The sequence below is a fragment of the Palaemon carinicauda genome, chromosome 31 (assembly GCF_036898095.1).
Source record: "Palaemon carinicauda isolate YSFRI2023 chromosome 31, ASM3689809v2, whole genome shotgun sequence".
In the NCBI taxonomy this organism is placed as follows: Eukaryota; Metazoa; Arthropoda; class Malacostraca; order Decapoda; family Palaemonidae; genus Palaemon; species Palaemon carinicauda.
In genome coordinates, this window is record NC_090755.1 from 47,339,669 (window position 1) to 47,357,797 (window position 18,129).

At 43.2% G+C, this 18,129-nt stretch overlaps 1 protein-coding gene across 3 annotated transcripts in view; it reads left to right on the top strand.

Moving 5' to 3' along the window:
- The window catches only part of LOC137624400 (patatin-like phospholipase domain-containing protein 4), a 240,223-nt gene that overhangs the window by 47,343 nt on the left and 174,751 nt on the right, over window positions 1-18,129 (top strand). For all 3 annotated transcript variants that reach the window (XM_068355136.1, XM_068355137.1, XM_068355138.1), the window contains exon 2: window positions 8,258-8,367. In XM_068355136.1, coding sequence (XP_068211237.1) covers window positions 8,258-8,367 — 110 coding nt within the window. The remainder of the gene's footprint in view (window positions 1-8,257; window positions 8,368-18,129) is intronic.

The window sequence follows — 18,129 nt, forward strand, 5'->3', positions numbered from 1 at the left end:
TGATTTGAATTAATTTTGACCCTTGCTTGAATTGATCTCTCTTTTGTACTTTTCCAAAATGGCTGACCTCTCCCCTTCATATAGGAAGTGCATTAAAGGGTGTAAAACTCTGCTTGCAAAAGCCTCGGTGGATCCCCATTCAATTTGCATTAAATGTTTGGGTAAAATATGTAATTTTGAGGATAGATGTCAATAGTGTTTTGATTGATCCGAGAGTCAATGGTTAGCTTATGATCACTACTCTCGTAAATTGGAAAGGGATAGAATTAGACGTAGTTAATCCCGTTCAAGGGATGTATCATTTTCAAATGTCATTGAACCTAATTCCCCGATAGTGGTAGATCCTGAACCTAATCCTATTCAATCTGAACCAACAGTGAAGGATATGATGACAGCGATCCAGGTTCTTGGTTCGAGAGTGGAATTGCTGGCAGCGGACAGAGACCAAATTTTGTCCGATGTGAATCTATTCAAAAGTGGTAATATTATTAGTGATGTTAATGTGTTCAGTGATGTGGAGGGTGCGTCTGCGCGTTCTTGTCGTTCACCTAGCCTTACCTCTTGCAAGCTCCCGGGCCCATGGGAGAAGTAAAGTCGAGCGGCGAAAAGGAACGAAAGGCGTCATCAAGCGCGCAGACGTACCTTTGAACGTTCCTGTTGAATCTATTTCTCAGATCGCTCCCCCTCACCATGGGAAAGGTGAGGTTAGTTTTTTGTCCTCGTCCTCGGATGAGACTAAACAAAGAAAGGGCTGGCATCAATCTTCCAGCCCCTTAAAAGAAAAGTGGATGAAGGCGCCCAAGGTCGCGATCCTTCACCACAAAGGCCTGGTTGTAGTCATTGGGACTCGATAGAGAAATTTCAGCTGCATACTCAATGCTCTCCGCCTAAGTGGTCTAACAAGACGTCAGATATTGACAGAATGATTCAGACTGAATCAAAAAATATTCCTGAGTCTGAGGTTACGGTGCATGCATCACCACTTCCATTGGACTGGTTTCAATATACCGCTTATGAGGAGCGTTATGAGAGCGACAAAGAGCGAGAATTCGCTTTGGAAGTTTCGACCCCTGTTTCACAAACGATGTCGCACAGGCGGCCTAAGCAAGTTCCTAAGTGGTCTATGCTGCTTGATATGAAACTACAACTATCTACTGTCATGCATTCTTATCAGCCCACAGTCGACAAAGCGTTGGTTCATCACGATTCCGATCGTGATGCGATGTCGCACAGGCGGCCTACCTTTTCACGCGATGTTGATCGGGGTGATAGAAGTGCCGCTTTTATGTTTTTCAGAACTAGAAGTGATGACTCCTGCTGCTATTATTTCTGAAGAGGATCATGATGATCATTCATCCTTGGATGAACCATTGGACATTGCCTTTGAGGATGAAGGAAATAAAACAACACAACACTGTTGATTTCAGGAAAATTATGCTGATTTTCTCAGAATTATTTCCTGACAATTTTACTCCTTTAGCTCCTTGCTCCCCTCCATTGGAGTTTACTGTTGGTTTATCTTCAAAAACATTAAGGTTCACTAAGATGGATCTCTCACGCTCTTCTAAGAGAGCATTAAAATTAATGGAGAACTGGATGCAGTGTAAGAGAGTTGCAGGAAAGACAAACTTCTCGTTTTCACCAGCCAAGTTAGCTTCCAAGTCCAGTATTTGGTGTGAAACAGGAGGCGTCTTAGGTTTGGGAGTTCGTGCCTCTGCTCAGGGCGACTTCTCAAGTTTGGTGGACTCTTCTCGACGCTTTTCTATGAGGAGAACAAAGATCTTCTGGTCCATAACTGAATTCGACCATCTTCTTTAAGGCATATATAGAGCCTTTGAGGTTTTTAATTTTCTTGACTGGTCTATGGGTACCTCGGGAAAGAAAGTCTCTGCTCTAAAGGACCCTGAGACTTTTAATCTTATTCATATTATGTCCTGCATGGACAAAGCTGTAAGAGACGGTTCAAATGAATTGGCAGCCTTATTCACAGCAGGGGTGGTCAAGAAGCGAGAGACCATGTGCTCTTTTCTTTCTGTGGGGGTCACTCCGTTCCAGAGGTCAGAGTTGCTCTATGCTCCTCTTTCTCCTTCTCTTTTCCCTCAGGAACTGGTAAAGGAGGTAGCTTCTTCCCTCACTCAAAAGGCTACTCATGATCTAGTCGCTAAGTCGGCAAGGAAGGTCCTTCCAACATCCTTTTCTACTCGTGGGTTCAAGGATGATTCTATTTTCCACAAACGACAAAGTTTTTTCGAGGAAAGACAGTCGGCAGAAGCAGCTTCAGACCTGATAGTAGAAGGACCAGAGCAAGAAGAGGTTCGAGGTCAGGCAGGAGCAGAGTCTGACTGCCTGTACCTTCAGACAGCAGTGGGGGCCAGGCTGCACAAATTTTGGCAGACCTGGGAGGAAAAGAGAGCAGACCCATGGTCTGTCCAAGTTTTAAAGAAGGGTTACAAAATCCCTTTCATCTCAAAACCCCCATTGATTTCAAACCCGGTGGATCTTTCTCCCAAATACAAGGAAGTAGTAAAGAGGCAGGCCATGCAACTCCAAATGTCCTTCTTGCTGGAGAAGAGAGGCGATAGAGAGGGTGAGGGACTTAAAATCACCAGGCTTCTACAACAAGCTGTTCCTGGTTCCCAAGAGCTCGGGAGAATGGAGGCCAGTCCTGGACGTAAGTGCCCTCAACAACTACGTCCAAAAGACGAAATTTACAATGGAATCCCAAAGTTCAGTTCTTGCGGCAATAAGGAAAGGTGACTGGATGGTTATTTTCATGTTCCAATTCACCCGTTGCAAATGTTATCTAAGGTTTGTCTACAGGAAGGAAGTATTCCAATTCCGGGCCCTATGTTTCGGCCTCACTACCGCCCCACTGATATTCACAAAGATCATGATGAATGTGGCAAGCATGCTCCACTCAAGAGGCATCAGGGCCTCCCTGTCTTTGGACGATTGGCTACTAAGAGTCCCATTATTCAATCGCTGTCTGGAGGATTTGCGTCTAACAATGAGTCTGGCGAAGGAGTTAGGACTCCTGGTAAATGTAGAGAAGTCTCAATTGATCCCTTCACAGAGGATTCTTTATTTGGGGATGGAGATTCAGTCTGACTTTTCAGGTTTTTCCATCACCCGAAAGGATTCAGTCAGCTCTCCTAAGGATTCATGCCTTTTTAAAGATAGAGTTTTGTTCAGTAAGGGAGTGGATGAGTCTCCTGGGAACCCTCTCCTCACTGGAACAATTCGTGTGTCTGAGGAAGTTAAATTTACGACCCCTTCAGTTCCATCTCAATTGTCACTGGAACAAGGAGAACAGTCTAGACAAAGAGAGCATTCCTCTTATGGATCAGGTAAAAGAGTGCCTGTGTTGGTGGAACAACTTAGACAAACTCCAGGAGGGTCTCTCTTTGGAACAGAAGAGCCCAGACCTAGTGTTGTTTTCCGACGCCTCGGACTTGGGGTGGGGAGCAACACTGGGAAAGTCAGAGATTTCGGGTCTGTGGACAAATCAACAATTAGGTCTCCACATCAACCAGAAGGAACTGTTGGCAGTCCTATTAGCTCTCAAGGGGTTCGAGAATCTAGTATGAAACAAAGTTATCCAATTCAATGCGGACAATACCACAGCTTTGGCATACATTGCGAAGCAAGGAGGAACGCATTCCAGGCCTCTTTACGAGTTAGCAAAAATGCTTCTCATTTGGGCACATCAAAGAAGTATTTCCCTATTAACACGATTCATTCAAGGGGAAAGGAATGTGAGAGCAGACAGCCTCAGCAGGAGGAACCAAGTTCTCCCCACAGAGTGGACACTGCATTTAGAGGTATGCAACCTCAAAGAACAAAAGACTAGAGAATTACTGCTCCCCATTTCCGGATCTCGAAGCGTCACACATAGACGCGTTCCTGATGGACTGGTCACATCTAAATCTGTATGTCTTTCCACCTTTCAAAGTGCTGCACAAAGTTCTGCAAAAGTTTGTGTCTCACGAGGGAACCAGACTGACGTTGATAGCCCCATTCTGGACGTCAAGAGGTTAGTTCACAGAGGTACTGGAATGGATGGTGGACATCCCAAGAAGCTTCCCATTAAGAATAGATCTTCTCAGACAACCACACTTGGCAAGGAACCATCTAAATCTCCCAGCTCTACGTCTGACTGCTTCCAGACTATCGAAAAACTTGCAAGATCTAGAGGATTTTCAAAGGAGGCAGCCAAGGCTATTGCTAGAGCAAGGAGAACTTCAACTATCAGAGTATACCAATCCAAGTGGGAAGTTTTTAGAGCATGGTGTAAAACAAACTCAGTTTCTTCTTCCAGTACCTCTATAGCTCAAATTGCCGATTTCTTTCTAGAACTTAGAAGAAAGAACAATTTCTCCTCCTCTACCATTAAGGGATATAGGAGTATGTTAGCAACAGTCTTTAGGCATAGACAATTAGACCTCTCGAATAACAAGGACCTTCAGGATCTGCTTAGATCCTTTGAAACCTCTAAAAAATGTCAACAAGATTCACCAGCCTGGAATTTGGACTTAGTTTTAAAATTTCTTATGAGTGACAGATTTGAACCCCTGAGCTCTGCTTCTTTTAAAGATCTGACTCTAAAGACTCTATTTTTAGTAAGCCTAGCAACAGCTAAAAGGGTCAGTGAGTTTCATGCTTTTAGTAAAAACGTTGGCTTTAGAAACGGGAAAGCTATATGCTCCCTGCAGCTTAATTTTCTAGCCAAAATCGAATGTCCTTCTCACCCTTGGCCAAAATCTTTCGAAATTGCTAATCTCTCTGATTTGGTGGGTGTCGAAATAGAGAAGGTTCTTTGTCCTGTTAGAGCATTAAGAGTACTGTATATTGAGACAGGACTAAAAGTTTAAGTGGCAGTTCAGACGCACTTTAGTGTGCTGTAAAAAAGCCTTCTTTACCTATGTCAAAAAATGCCTTATCATATTTTATAAGAATTTTAATTAAAGATGCTCACGCACAGTGTGGTGAGGCAGATCTTAAACTCTTAAAAGTTAAAACTCATGAAGTTAGAGTAGTGGCAACTTCTGTAGCCTTTAAACAAAATCGTTCTCTGCAAAGTATAATGGATACAATGTTTTGGAGAAGTAAATCTGTATTCGCATCACATTATTTAAAACGTGTCCAGACTCTTTATGATGACTCCTACACTTTGGGACCATTTGTAGCAGCGAATGCAGTAGTAGGTGAAGGATCTACCACTACACTCCCTTAAATCCCTAGTACCCTTTTTCCCTTCTTGGAACTTGTATATGTATTTTAGGATTGGAGGAAATTGTTAGACAATCTTCCGCAATCTTTGATTGAGTCAGGTAGTCAATTGTTCCTTGAGAGCGCCCTGAACAAGGGTATTAGTAGAGGTCCTGTCATGTTATGGGTTAGTCACTGTTTGACAGCTCCTAGAGTTCTTCAGCCCCCTGGGTGGGTCGCTGGTTCTCAAGGACAGCAGACTTATGATTGCAGAGAGCCATTGAAGTCAGCGTCCTAAATAGGTACGAACCCTTAAGCTAGGTTTTTTGTTTTATAAACTCTCAAGTGAAATTCCATTAATCTTGCTGTCTCTGACCCGCCACCAAGGGTGTCAATCAGCTATTATATATAACCAGCGGGAAGTTTAAATGTTTGAAAATTGTATTTTCATAATAAAATAAATATTTGAACATACTTACCCTCTGGTTATACTGTGTAACTTAAAATTCCCCCCTTCCTCCCCTCTAGAGACCTATGGGCATAAAAAAATCTGAGACTAGGAGGGATAGTTCGGCGTAGCTCCATGGTGGCGCTAGTGTATACCTGGCATATAGATGCGATGGGCGCGAGTTTTTAATTTTCTGCCATATATTTTGGCGTAGGAGATGTGTTCCCTCCTCTACCCCAATGCCAAGATGTCGGCGGCGGTGGCATCTGATGTGGCGGCGCCGATTATCGCCAGGATTCGCGAGGAGACTCAAGCCTTCCCTGATGACTTAGTGGGTCTAGGCGATGATGTTCTCGAGGAAGTAGCTACTACAGTATTGATTTAGATGTAGAACATATGGTCGTCGATTCGAACGGTACAGGTAGGGTGGTAAGTGAGGCAGGTAGCGTCCGGTCTAAGGTTTCTTTCCTTGGTCCGGCGCATTCTCTTTCTTCTTCTGTTTCTTCTTTCCAGGGATATACTGGTAATGTCGTGGCTAGGGACAAGTCATGCTCGGTAGTTCCTAAAGTTAAGCATGTCAAGAAGGCTTTACCTAAGGCTAACAAGCCCTCTAAAATACTCATATCTCTCCCCGTCAGGCCATTCTCGGCTTCTAAACTCCGGTCATTCTCGGAAAAGGTTTCGCTGACGGCTCAGGGCTCGAGAGCGAGGAGCTCAAAAGCGAAGTTCCCGGAACTGGCTTTTGATTCAGTGTCCTTTTCGAGCCAGCTCATGGAGAAGATGGGGAGTATTGTGCAGTCCCATATTGGCCCTATTGCTGATCGCCTACAGTTGATGGATTCTTTTGCCCAACGACTGCAGATTCAGAACATGATGGAGAATCTCTTGAGGTCTGGGCTCCCGCAGCAACAGCAGTTTGTGGTCCTGGATGCATCAAAGCTCCCGGCGTTTGTGAAGAGCAACCTGTGGAGGCTGGCCCTTCATGCCCCGTTCTCAGAGGGCATGTTGACTATTGAAGGTTGTGGTACCCGTCCGGTTGAGGACTTTGAGTTCTACCCGCCTTCCCAGGTTATGCGCGATTGACAGAGGACGCGCTTGTCAGGGTGGATAAAGTGCCGAAGGAGACTGTTATATTCCCGAAGGAGCAGGCTCAGTCCGCCTGGGTCCGGACCCTGACTCAATGGGAATGCGTGAATACTAAGTTAACCCCTCATAAAGAACTTATACCATGTTTGTGGTCGAGGAACAAACTCCTACTCCGTGCACCATCAAAGTGGTGGATCTTACTTTGCAAGCGGCTATGGAGGACAAACCTATGCCACAACTTAGAGAGACAGACCTGACTTCTTTGCTGTTCCCAGGGGACCAAGACTGCTGGGTTGATGCACCGGCGACCTTCACGGCGGGAAAGTTTGCTCCGGACTGTGCGACCGCACAGTTCAGTGAACGCCTTCCCAGGCTGCCGGATTCGTTGATTAGGACGGAGTATGAAGCTCGAGTCAGACTGAGTAGGTCTATTAACTCGGCTACTACGGCGGAGATGTCTTCTTTAGTTTACACTGGTGAGTCTCTCTTTAAGATCTTAACGAACGCACAGCTCCTACAGGCCGCTAATTGTGCATAGCACAATATATTAGCGAGGGCAGGGTTCCTACTACCTTTGGTCATACTGTATATCAAAGGAGAGAACCCCTGGTCAAATGCTAAAGCCATTGCGTGAGGACTTCCTTCCACCTAAGAGTAAGTCATCCCTAATAAATAGCAAAAGGTTTGTATTTGTGTTGGAACAAATGACACATTTGTAAGTAATTTGTATTTCTCTTAACATACAAACCTGGACTATTTATACAAATTGGCTCACCAGCCCTATCTCCCAAGAAGAAGTCTTGCCAGGAAGCAAAGTGGTTGCTCAACCCAGGTGTGTGAGTAAGCGAGGCAGCCAGCCCCCTCCCCTTTGATAGCAGTTGGTGTGGTTATCCCTTTGCCGAAAGTATATCCCTTAATAGCTCCAGGTTTGTATGTTAGGAAAAATAGAAATTACTTACAAATTTGTCATATTGAATGGACTAATTTAAGGTTCTCTGTGAAGTTTGATGTACAGTAGTTTCATCACAGCTGTAGTGACATCAAATATCATTGATGCTGATAGAATTCACTAAAAACTGGATTAACATTAAAACAAAATCACTCTTTATAGTGTCCCTTTAGCCACTAGCTGCAAATAATTTTTAGCCTTCTCTACCTCTGTTCCAGTTTCTTTCTTCCATCTTGCCATCCAATGTCGCAACTACTACTCAATGCAACTGAGGGTATTTTCTCCAGTGCTAAATAGTGTCCCTGGGCCCAGTGCAGGACTGTGAGGTCCAAATTCATAAATCCAATTACATATCGAATCAAAATAAATAATTTTGAAGATATCCCTCTAGTGCTATAAGATAGATCCTCTTAACTCCTATTAAGCTGTATCATGTGATTTGTGTGTCTGCCATAGAATTTATTTTTGTATCAAAATATTATACTAGGAAGCCTGGTTTATTATTACCATGGTATTCCATCTCCAAGTTTAGTTGCCTATGGTATTAACTGAATGTATTTTCACAGGGTTGAAGTCACATTTGAAACATTAGATGGATCTTATACTGTCAAAGGAAAGGAAGGTGACAATCTTCTTGATGTCGTCATTAATAATGATGTAGACCTAGATGGGTTTGGTAAGTAAATGTTATTTGTTCCTACGTGAATACAAACCTTCGTCCTTTAGTATGGATAAGATTCTGGGAAAAGCTGGAAATAGCCAGTAAAGAATTATTGAGGTTCTTGCAGCCACCCCCTAATAGCTACTGGTGTTAAGGGTCTGTCAGCGCTTGAAACCTCCCTTCTGAGTTTTGCCGTCGAGCTGTACAAAGGTGTTCTCAATGCTTATCAACCGTCGAGAAGTTCTGATTTTATTATGAGTGTGAAGCAACTTGGCGGCATGCTGACATATCCAGGGCTGTCAGACACTGTGGCACCTTTATGAGGTGCCACTTATCACGAACCCTCGAATGTAATTTTTTATTTAATAAGTTATGCAGTTCTCTGTATTGTGAACGAGTGAAATCACGAAGAGTGACCCCACTAAAAGCAAGGACTGACTGTACTGTACTTATGTTAGTCCTTAACAGGAACATTGTTCCCACTGAAGATAGCGCCTTGTATGAAAAAATTATTGGCCGTGATGCAGTAGGTCATTCAACCCTGGCTAATGAAATGCCAAGATCATTTGCTTTGCTCTTCTTATCAGACTGAGCATCATGATTTTGGGTTGCTAAGCAGCTAGTTGGATGAGTGGGACTTCCTCCTAAGGATGACTCCCCTACTAAAAGACAAGAGTCTGTATTTGTATAGGAACAAATCACAAATATTTAAAAGTGATTTGTATTTTTCCTAGCAATAGAAACCTATATCCTTTAAGTTACATTTCCTGCTGCATACACTGCACAAGCTCCAGGCAAATTTCAAATAAGGCTCTGAGCACAGACAGACCTATACCACCAGTGGCATTTGGGGGGGGGGGGTGGCTGCCAGAACCTCAATAATTTTTCATTGGTTGTTTCCAGGTTTTGCTAGATTCTTAGCCCCACTAAAGGACGTTGGTTTGTATAACTAAGAAAAATACAAATTACTGTACTTTTAAAATTTGTGACTTATTGCATATCAGCAATACTCTACTTGAATTCTAGCCTTTTTACAGATATAATGTTATACATGGCCCTGATGGCAGGTCAAAATTTAACTAATATAGGGTAAGGGTAGTGATTGCCAAATATTGTCTGTCTATTCTGGTAACGATGAACTAATTCTTTTGATGATCTGAGTAGCATGTAAATTGTCTTTTGTGGAGCATGTTTCCATTGTCCATTATTTCACTAGATTCCTTTTACTTTATTTATTGTTTGATTAATAGCATATTTGCTTTAATGTTCTCTGAAATGGCTCCATGTGCTGTGTGATGATTCATTGGGTATGCATAAGTTTTATATTACCTTTATTAGAAATACTTATGGCTTACAATTATGCATATTTTCATTCTCAGAGAAAGGCCTGTTTGAATGAAAGTATACCAAAGGTAGTTGAAGGAAGGAAGAGGTCCTTCATGTTATAAGAGTGGTAGAGAGAGAAAATGGTAAATATTTACTGTACAAAGGGAAGAGGAACCAGTAGCAAAGATAAAAAGATTAAGATTTAAGAATAATGGAATTAGCCTCAAACACAGTAAAGGGAAGAAAAGGAAATATTTTGTTATAACACAAAGTGGATGAGGAAAGATGGGATAGGAAAAAGCTGATAAGGATTGAATGTACTATATAAAAGGCAAATGTTCAGAAATCAAGTTGAAGACTAAAAAAATTTGTTCCTACTCGCATACAAACCCTTTAGCTTATTACCATGGATATATTGTTCTGTCATAGGTGGAAACTAGCCATAATCTCTTTGTACAAGGCATAACAACCCACCGCTAGTTGGCGCGAGCAAGTGACCAGACCAGCCACTGCAGTCACACACTCACTGTGTGTATTACGTCACTTTATGTTTTTGGCCAGGTGGAGTGCAGGCGTTTCATCTCTGCTCCATTAACCCTAATTAAAACTGGCTGTAAACTTTTTTATTTTCTTTTCTTTTCATGTGTGTTGTTCTTGGTAGGCTGCTGATATACAAGTTATCACTAGTATTATGGTTGCTCTAGTGTAACCTTCATGTTGTAGTGGTTTGCGGACTTGGCCAAATGTAGCATGCAGACTGCCTAGTGTCTGATGCTGACCACTTTCCGTTTCACTACACAAAAACAAAAAACAGTGGAATACCCAGAAATCAGGGCAAAAGGCAAACTGCCAAGAGAACTGGGCACTGGGCACCACCCCTTGATTTTATACTGGGTAAGGGAACCCACCTAGAACCTCAGGTTGCTAACATTATTGTAGAGTACACAGTTCTTCAGAACATTGGCATGGCTATGTGATTTAGGTAAGATTTCTTTCAAATTTAAGTGAGCCATAGGAACATTAGGGGAAAAAAATCAACCCAAAAGCAAAAAAAAAATTCAGACTGGAACGGGGAACATGAGGAAGTGTATTGAAAGAGGATTATAGAAAAAAAATAATTTTCAATATTAATCTTACCCGATGATCATGTAGCTGTCAACTCTGTTGCCCGACAGAAATCTACGGTCGGGATACGCCAGCGATCGCTATACAGGTGGGGGTGTACACAACAGCGCCATCTGTGAGTAGGTACTCAAGTACTTCTTGTCAACAAGAACTCAATTTTTCCTCTGTCGTGCCTCCGGCAAGACCTACTAATACGCCGTCCCTAACTGGATTTGTTTTCACAACTTTTTGGTGAAGTACACTATTCCAGTTTTGAACTTTCGCTATGCAGGGGTTTTATCTTCATTTCAAAACTTGAACTCGTTTTGGATAGATTTAATTATGGTGACGAAGAGAGTATGGACTCTCTTTCACTTTTAAATGGCCGACCCTTCCCTTAGACGGAAGTGTTGGTGTCGAAGAGAGTATAGACTCTCTTTCTCTTTTTATGACCCACCCTGGCTTAGACGGAAGTGTATTTAGGTTTTTGGTAATTTTGCTTAACAAAGTTATAGATTTATTTTATATCTCTCCGCCATTTATAGGCCTCTTCGATTAACTTTCCATTTATTATAAACTTATAAAAATTAATTTTTATGTTTGTTTATATGCGACCTTTCCTAATAGTAGGCGGTCCTTACTTGGAACCGAAGTTAATTAACATTGAGCCTGTCATATCGTTTTTCCTGTTAAGAATTTATGCTATTTTAATTTAATGTTTTTGAAAGAATTTCTTTGATAGTCTCGTACTGTTTTCAAAGTTGAACTAACGTTTAGTTTAGTCTCCGCAGTTGTTGACGTTCAGAACGTTCAACTTGCGCTCTATCGTTACGATAGAGAGAGAGTATTTCACGGTTTCACGTTGCAGTAAGAGTAAACCGATTCTAGCGTTTCGTTCATTCTTTCTTAGCTTAAATGTTTTTAATTCTAAGGAACTTTTTATTTGGGAAACCTTTCAGTTTTTTTCCTTTAACAAATAATATGTTTTAACGATATATAATTGGGCTCATCTCTCAGGTTCTAATTCAAGAGAGAGAGAGAGAGAGAGAGATAGAGACGGAGGGAGAGAGAGGAGGATAAACGTTTCGTTCAAGCGGGTAACGTTGTTCTCGTTTTTTACTCTTCTCCCTAGTCGCTATAGGGGAAGAAGGTAAAACGTTTCTAGAGTTTTATTCTTGTTCCCAGGCTTTATGCGGTGAGAGATTTTAAACGTAGTTTATTTGATCTAGTGTTTAGTCTCTTTTCCAGCCACTGAATTCTTTATCTTTCATTATGTTTTTCTGTTACATTGTAAAACTGTTTTCGCAATTACTACCTTTTAATGAAGGATAGGATTGCGTGTTTCAGGTACAAACCACTTAAAGTTTCGAGTTCAGTGAAATAAGTGCAAACAGAAAATCAAAAGTGATAAAGTGATATGCGCAAAGTGTTACAGTGTTGCGTTCGAGGGTTCGTTTGTTCGTGCCAGTTGTTCACCTAGTCCGATACCTCTTACAAGCTCCCAAGCCCAGGGGAGAAGTAATGTCGAAGGACTTATGGGTTCCACAGGTCTTGATCGACGAACAAACGTTTCCCTCCGTGGTTTCGGGTGTATCTACACACGTTGCCGACGTGATCACCCCACCCACACAAAGACGAGAGAGCCCATTTATTCCTCGTCTGCGGAAGAGGTTTCTCGCAGAAACCATGGACCAAATCTTGCAGCTTTTAAGTGCAAGTCGGTCCCTTCTGCGCAAGTCCAACGGCCTAGGTGTAGCCACTGGGTTAGTTCGGATTCGCTGCAGTACGACAACTGCACACCTCCCAAGAGAGGCAAGGTGGTACCGCAACAGGCAGTAACTCCGTCTGTTGCCGCACCAGCTGTTTTAGACCCTCAGTCACAACGGACAGTAGCTCCGTTTGTTGTTGTCTTTCATAGACCCTAGTGGTCCATGCTGCAGACTATACAGTCTCAGCTTGCTCCTTCATGCAGGAGTATCGTGCTGGAAGGTTGACAATGCACCTGTTAACCTACAACCCGCCGAGGTTGTGCGCTCAGCAGATACTGCGGCTGCCTGCTCCCACCTGTGAGAGCTCCACCACCGATGCGCAGTCCACCCTGCCAGACGCATGTTCTTGCTGCACCATCTGCTAACATGCGTGAGCTACCGCATCAGCAGTGGGAAGGTTCTGTAGAGCTGCCGGGTTCCAGCACTATGCGGCATTCTCCGCAGCCCATGCAGCATGCTCTGCATACCTTACAGCATGCTCCGCATACCATGCAGCATGCGCCGCATACCTTACAGCATGCTCTGCATAGCTTACCGCATGCTCCTCAACCCACCGCAGCCCCTCCCACACACCAGCCCTCTGCTTTTGTTGTTGCCAGCTCCCACACTCCGACTGCGGTGAAGGTTGACGATGCACCCGTGGGCCTACACCTCCCACGGTTGTGCGCCCGGCATGGCTTCCTGCTCTCACACTCTTGTTGTGAGAGCTCCTCCACCCATGCACAGTCAACCCTGCCAGATGTATGATGACTCCCACACACAGAGCACTCCGTTGCCGTGCGTGAGCTACCACAAGCTGCCGAGTTTTGACACGGTGTGTCAGCCTCCGCAACACACTGTGGTTACCGCCACTCGCCCGCAGCACTAGTCAGTCAGGAGTTGAGGCTTCCCCACACAACTTTGGTTGTTGCCAACTCACAGACTGTCAAACAGTTACATGACGTTGCCTTCTGGTCTGCTACTTATACACCAGTGCTGTATGTCCTCACGCTCCTGTTGTGGTTGACAGTTCAGTTTTTGACAGTTCACAGACTGTCAAGCAGTTTCATAACGTTGCCTTCTGGTCTGCTGCTTTTGCACCAGTGAAACCCTCACTGAGAGAACCTAGCTTTTCTCGGATATGGTTCCTGTAGATGAGAAAGTGCTGTTCTCCCTCCTTCTGATATTCCCTTGAGGACTCTGTCATTTGGAGAGGAGCCTTAAGCTGCTTAGCCTCCTATGGACTTTAATTTAAGCATAACATGCTTCCAGGGAGGGTAAATGGTTCCGCTTCAGTCGCTAACCCCGTCTGTTGCCACACCTGCTCCCATAGACATTGGGTTTTGTTGCAAGACATGCAGTCCAAGCTTAGTCCTTGATAGAGGATTTTTTACGGAGAAGAACCTTCTTGCCAACGATCTTCCTACCGGTTGGTTGTATGCCCTGTTGACGCTGAGGTATCCTACTCACGTCCGCCAGTTGAGATGGTTCCTCCACCGGTGCGACCCAGTGTGGTTGCCAGTCACACGTTGATGTTAAGCTACTCTCGGAGGTGGTTGTGGACGTTCAGTGTGTCACTGGGAAGACGTTCAACAACCAGCAGAGGTGACTTGTTGTGACGCAGTGCGGCAACCTCAGCAACCCGATAAGGGGTTGTCTGTACTACCCAGACAGTCTAGACAGTTTCGGGTTGTCGCTGTACTTCCTCGCATCCCCATGGTTAACAGTTCACAGACTGTGCAGCAGTACCATGATCTTGTGTCCGGCTCCGTCACGCATCCACCAGTGCGACCGGATTCAGCGAGTCAGACGTTGCCCACTCCGTTGCCGTTTCCTCATCAGTTTCGGATGAGGAACCCTCTGATGAGGACATGGCTGAACAAGAAGATCAATCCCCAGCCCTGCTCTCCATCCAGAAGATGCTGAAGAAGGAATACGGCCCTGTCAGGCTGTGGATGAGTCTGGTTAGGACACTGTCATCCGTGGTGCAATTGGTGTCACTTGGAAGACTACACCTCCGTCCTCTTCGGTTTCATCTAGCTCTTCACTGGTAAAGGACAAGACGCTAGAAGCGGTCTCGATCCCGGTTTCCGGAAGATAATTCTGGTCTAACCTGAGGAAAGGACTTTATCAACCTTTTATAGGGTCTTCCCCTGACTGTTCAGACTCCCAACCACGTTCTCTTCTCAGACGCATCGGACGTAGGCTGGGGTGCGACCTTAGGCGGTAGGGAATGCTCGGGATTATGGAACTCGAGTCAAAGGACAATGCATTTTAACTGCAAGAAGCTTCTGGCAGTACGTCTGACCTGGAAAAGCTTCAGGTCTCTCCTTCAAGACAAAGTAATGGAGGTCAACACGGACAACTCCCTGCTTTGATGTTCATCTCCTAGCAAGGAGGGACCTACTCTCTGACATGGTGCGAGTTCGCTAGTGACCTCCTCTCCTGTTCAACAGGTCTAGACTTTTCACTAGTAACAAATTTCTTCCAAGGCAACTTGAATGTCTTAGCAGTTTGTCTCAGTAGGAAGGGACAATAATTCCAACATATTGGACCCTCCACAGAGATGTATGCAAGAGACTTTGGGTCACCTGGGGCCAGCCAACCATAGATCTCTTCGCAACCTCGATGTCCAAGAGGCTCTCAATACTTTGCTCACCTATCCCGGACCCAGCAGTGGTTCTTTTAGATGCCTTTCTACTAGATTAGTCTCATCTAGATCTATATGCATTCCCTCCGTTCTAGATTGTCAACAAGGTACTGCAGAAGTTCGCCTCTCACGACGGGACAAAATTGACACTAGTTGCTTTCCTCTGGCCCGCGAGAGAATAACTTACCGAGGTACTTCGATGGCTAGTAGACGTTCCCAGAACTCTTCCCCTAAGGGTGGACCTGCTACGTCTGCCACGCGTAAGAAGGTACTCCAAGGCTTCCACGCTCTTCGTCTCACTGCCTTCAGAGTATCGAAAGACTCTCGAGAACTAGAGGTTTTTCGAAGGAGGCAACCAGAGCGATTGTTAGAGCAAGGAGAACATCCACCCTTAGAGTCTACCAATCGAAGTGGGAAATCTTCCTAAACTGGTGCAAATCAGTATCCGTATCCTCGACCAGTACCTCTGTAACTCAAATAGCTGACTTCCTCTTATATCTGAGAAAAGAGCGATCTCTTTCAGCTCCCACTTTTAAGGGTTACAGAAGCATGTTGGCATCAGTCTTCCGTCACAGAGGCTTAGATCTTTCCAACAATAAAGATCTACAGGACCTCCTTAAGTCTTTTGAGACCACGAAGGAGCGTCGTTTGGTTACACCTGGTTGGAATTTAGACGTGGTTCTAAGATTCCTTATGTTAGACAGGTTCGAACCACTTCAATCAGCCTCTCTGAAAGATCTCACCTTTAAGACTCTTTTCCTGATATGCTTAACCACAGCTGAAAGAGTCAGTGAGATTCATGCCTTCAGCAAGAACATCGGATTTTCATCCGAAACGGCTACATGTTCTACATCTTGGTTTTCTAGCCAAACACGAGCTGCCTTCTCGGCCTTGACCAATATCGTTTGTTATTCCAAACTTATCGTATGGTTGGAAATGAACTAGAAAGAGTATTGTGTCCTGTAGAGCTCTTAAGTTCTATTTTAAAAACCTTTACGAGGCCCGTCTGAAGCTTTATGGTGTTCAGTTAAGAATTCATCTTTGCCTATGTCAGAGAATTCTTTATCCTATTATTTTCAGACTGTTAATACGAGAAGCTCATTCCCTTCTGAATGAGGAAGACCAAGCTTGGCTGAAGGTAAGGACACACGAAGTTAGAGCTATCACAACTTCCGTGACCTTTTAATAAAATAGATCTCTGCAAAAGATTTTCGACGCAACCTTTTGGAAAAGCTAATCAGTGTTCGCGTCTTTTATCTTAAGAATGTCCAGTCTCTTTACGAGAACTGCTACACTCTGGGACCATTCGTAGCAACGAGTGCAGTAGTGGTGGGGGCTCCACCACTACAATTCCCTAATTCTAGAACCTTTTTAATCTTTCTCTTGAAATATTTCTGGGTTGTCCGGAAGGCTAAGAAGCCTTCCGCATCCTGGTTGATTTGGCGGGTGGTCAAATTCTTTCTTGAGAAGCGCCTAGATTAGAGGTTGTGATGAGGTCCTTTAGTATGGGTTGCAGCCCTTCATACTTCAGCACCTAGGAGTCGCTCAGCATCCTAAGAGGATCGCTAGGCTCAGTAAGGAAGACGTACTTAAAAAGGCAGAGTAATAGTTCAAGTCGACTTCCTTACCAGGTACTTATTTATTTTATGTTTGTTATTTTGAATAACGGCTAAAATAAGATAAGGGATACTTAGCTTCTTTGTTAACATGTATGCTGGTCTCCACCCACCACCCAGGGTGTGAATCAGCTACATGATCATCGGGTAAGATTAATATTGAAAAATGTTATTTTCATTAGTAAAATAAATTTTTGAATATACTTACCCGATGATCATGAATTTAAGGACCCGCCCTTCCTCCCCATAGAGAACCAGTGGACCGAGGAGAAAATTGAGTTCTTGTTGACAAGAAGTACTTGAGTACCTACTCACAGATGGCGCTGTTGTGTACACCCCCACCTGTATAGCGATCGCTGGCGTATCCCGACCGTAGATTTCTGTCGGGCAACAGAGTTGACAGCTACATGATCATCGGGTAAGTATATTCAAAAATTTATTTTACTAATGAAAATAACATTTTAAAAAATGAAACTAATAACTAGGTTGACAATAACACTTAAACAATCCAGAATTTCAATATCACTTTGAATTGTAAGAAAAACTAGTATCCCTCTTCACTTCACTCCTACACTAACTAGATTAACCCTGGATAGGTACGCTCCTCGGACACCCCTTTAAGGGTATACTCGGACGCGAACGACCCCGACGCCAAAAAAAATTCTTGAAAAATCAGTTTTTGCAGTAACCTCCTTTTTTCTTTTGCCAAAAAAACTTCAATGAATGCTTAAAACAACTGTAAAGATAAATACTACTCATCTGCAGAAAAACTATTTATTATAAATATTTTAAAAAATTAAGTAGAAAGAAAAAAGACCTGACATAAAAATTCATAAAAAAAAAGTTTATACATATATACACAAATCCTTTTAGGAATTGATTCTTGAATGTTTAGGACACATCTTGATGTATTTTGGATGAAGTCAGACCCATGGAGGTGAAGATCTGAAATGAGAAAAAAAGGGTAACTTTTTTTGGCCAAAAAAATTTGTCCAAATTTCATGAATTTTTTTGGGTACCCAAATGAAATAGGAAGTGGCTAATTTTTTAGGGAATAAACATATGTTATCCTAAAATAGAAATATGTAAAAAAATCTTCATTATTTTGTAAATTACATTTATATCAGGGGCCATATCTAAAGGTAATTTTTTGAGTACTTAGAAATTTCGTAAAAAAATACATATATTTAATATATAATATGATATTTATGCAGGTAAAAATATACCAAAATATCACAAATTCTATAGGGAACAAGAATATATATAGATAGGGCAGCTTACGCTTCGGATATGTCCACAAAATGGCCGCCAACCACACTGACTCAGACTCCCT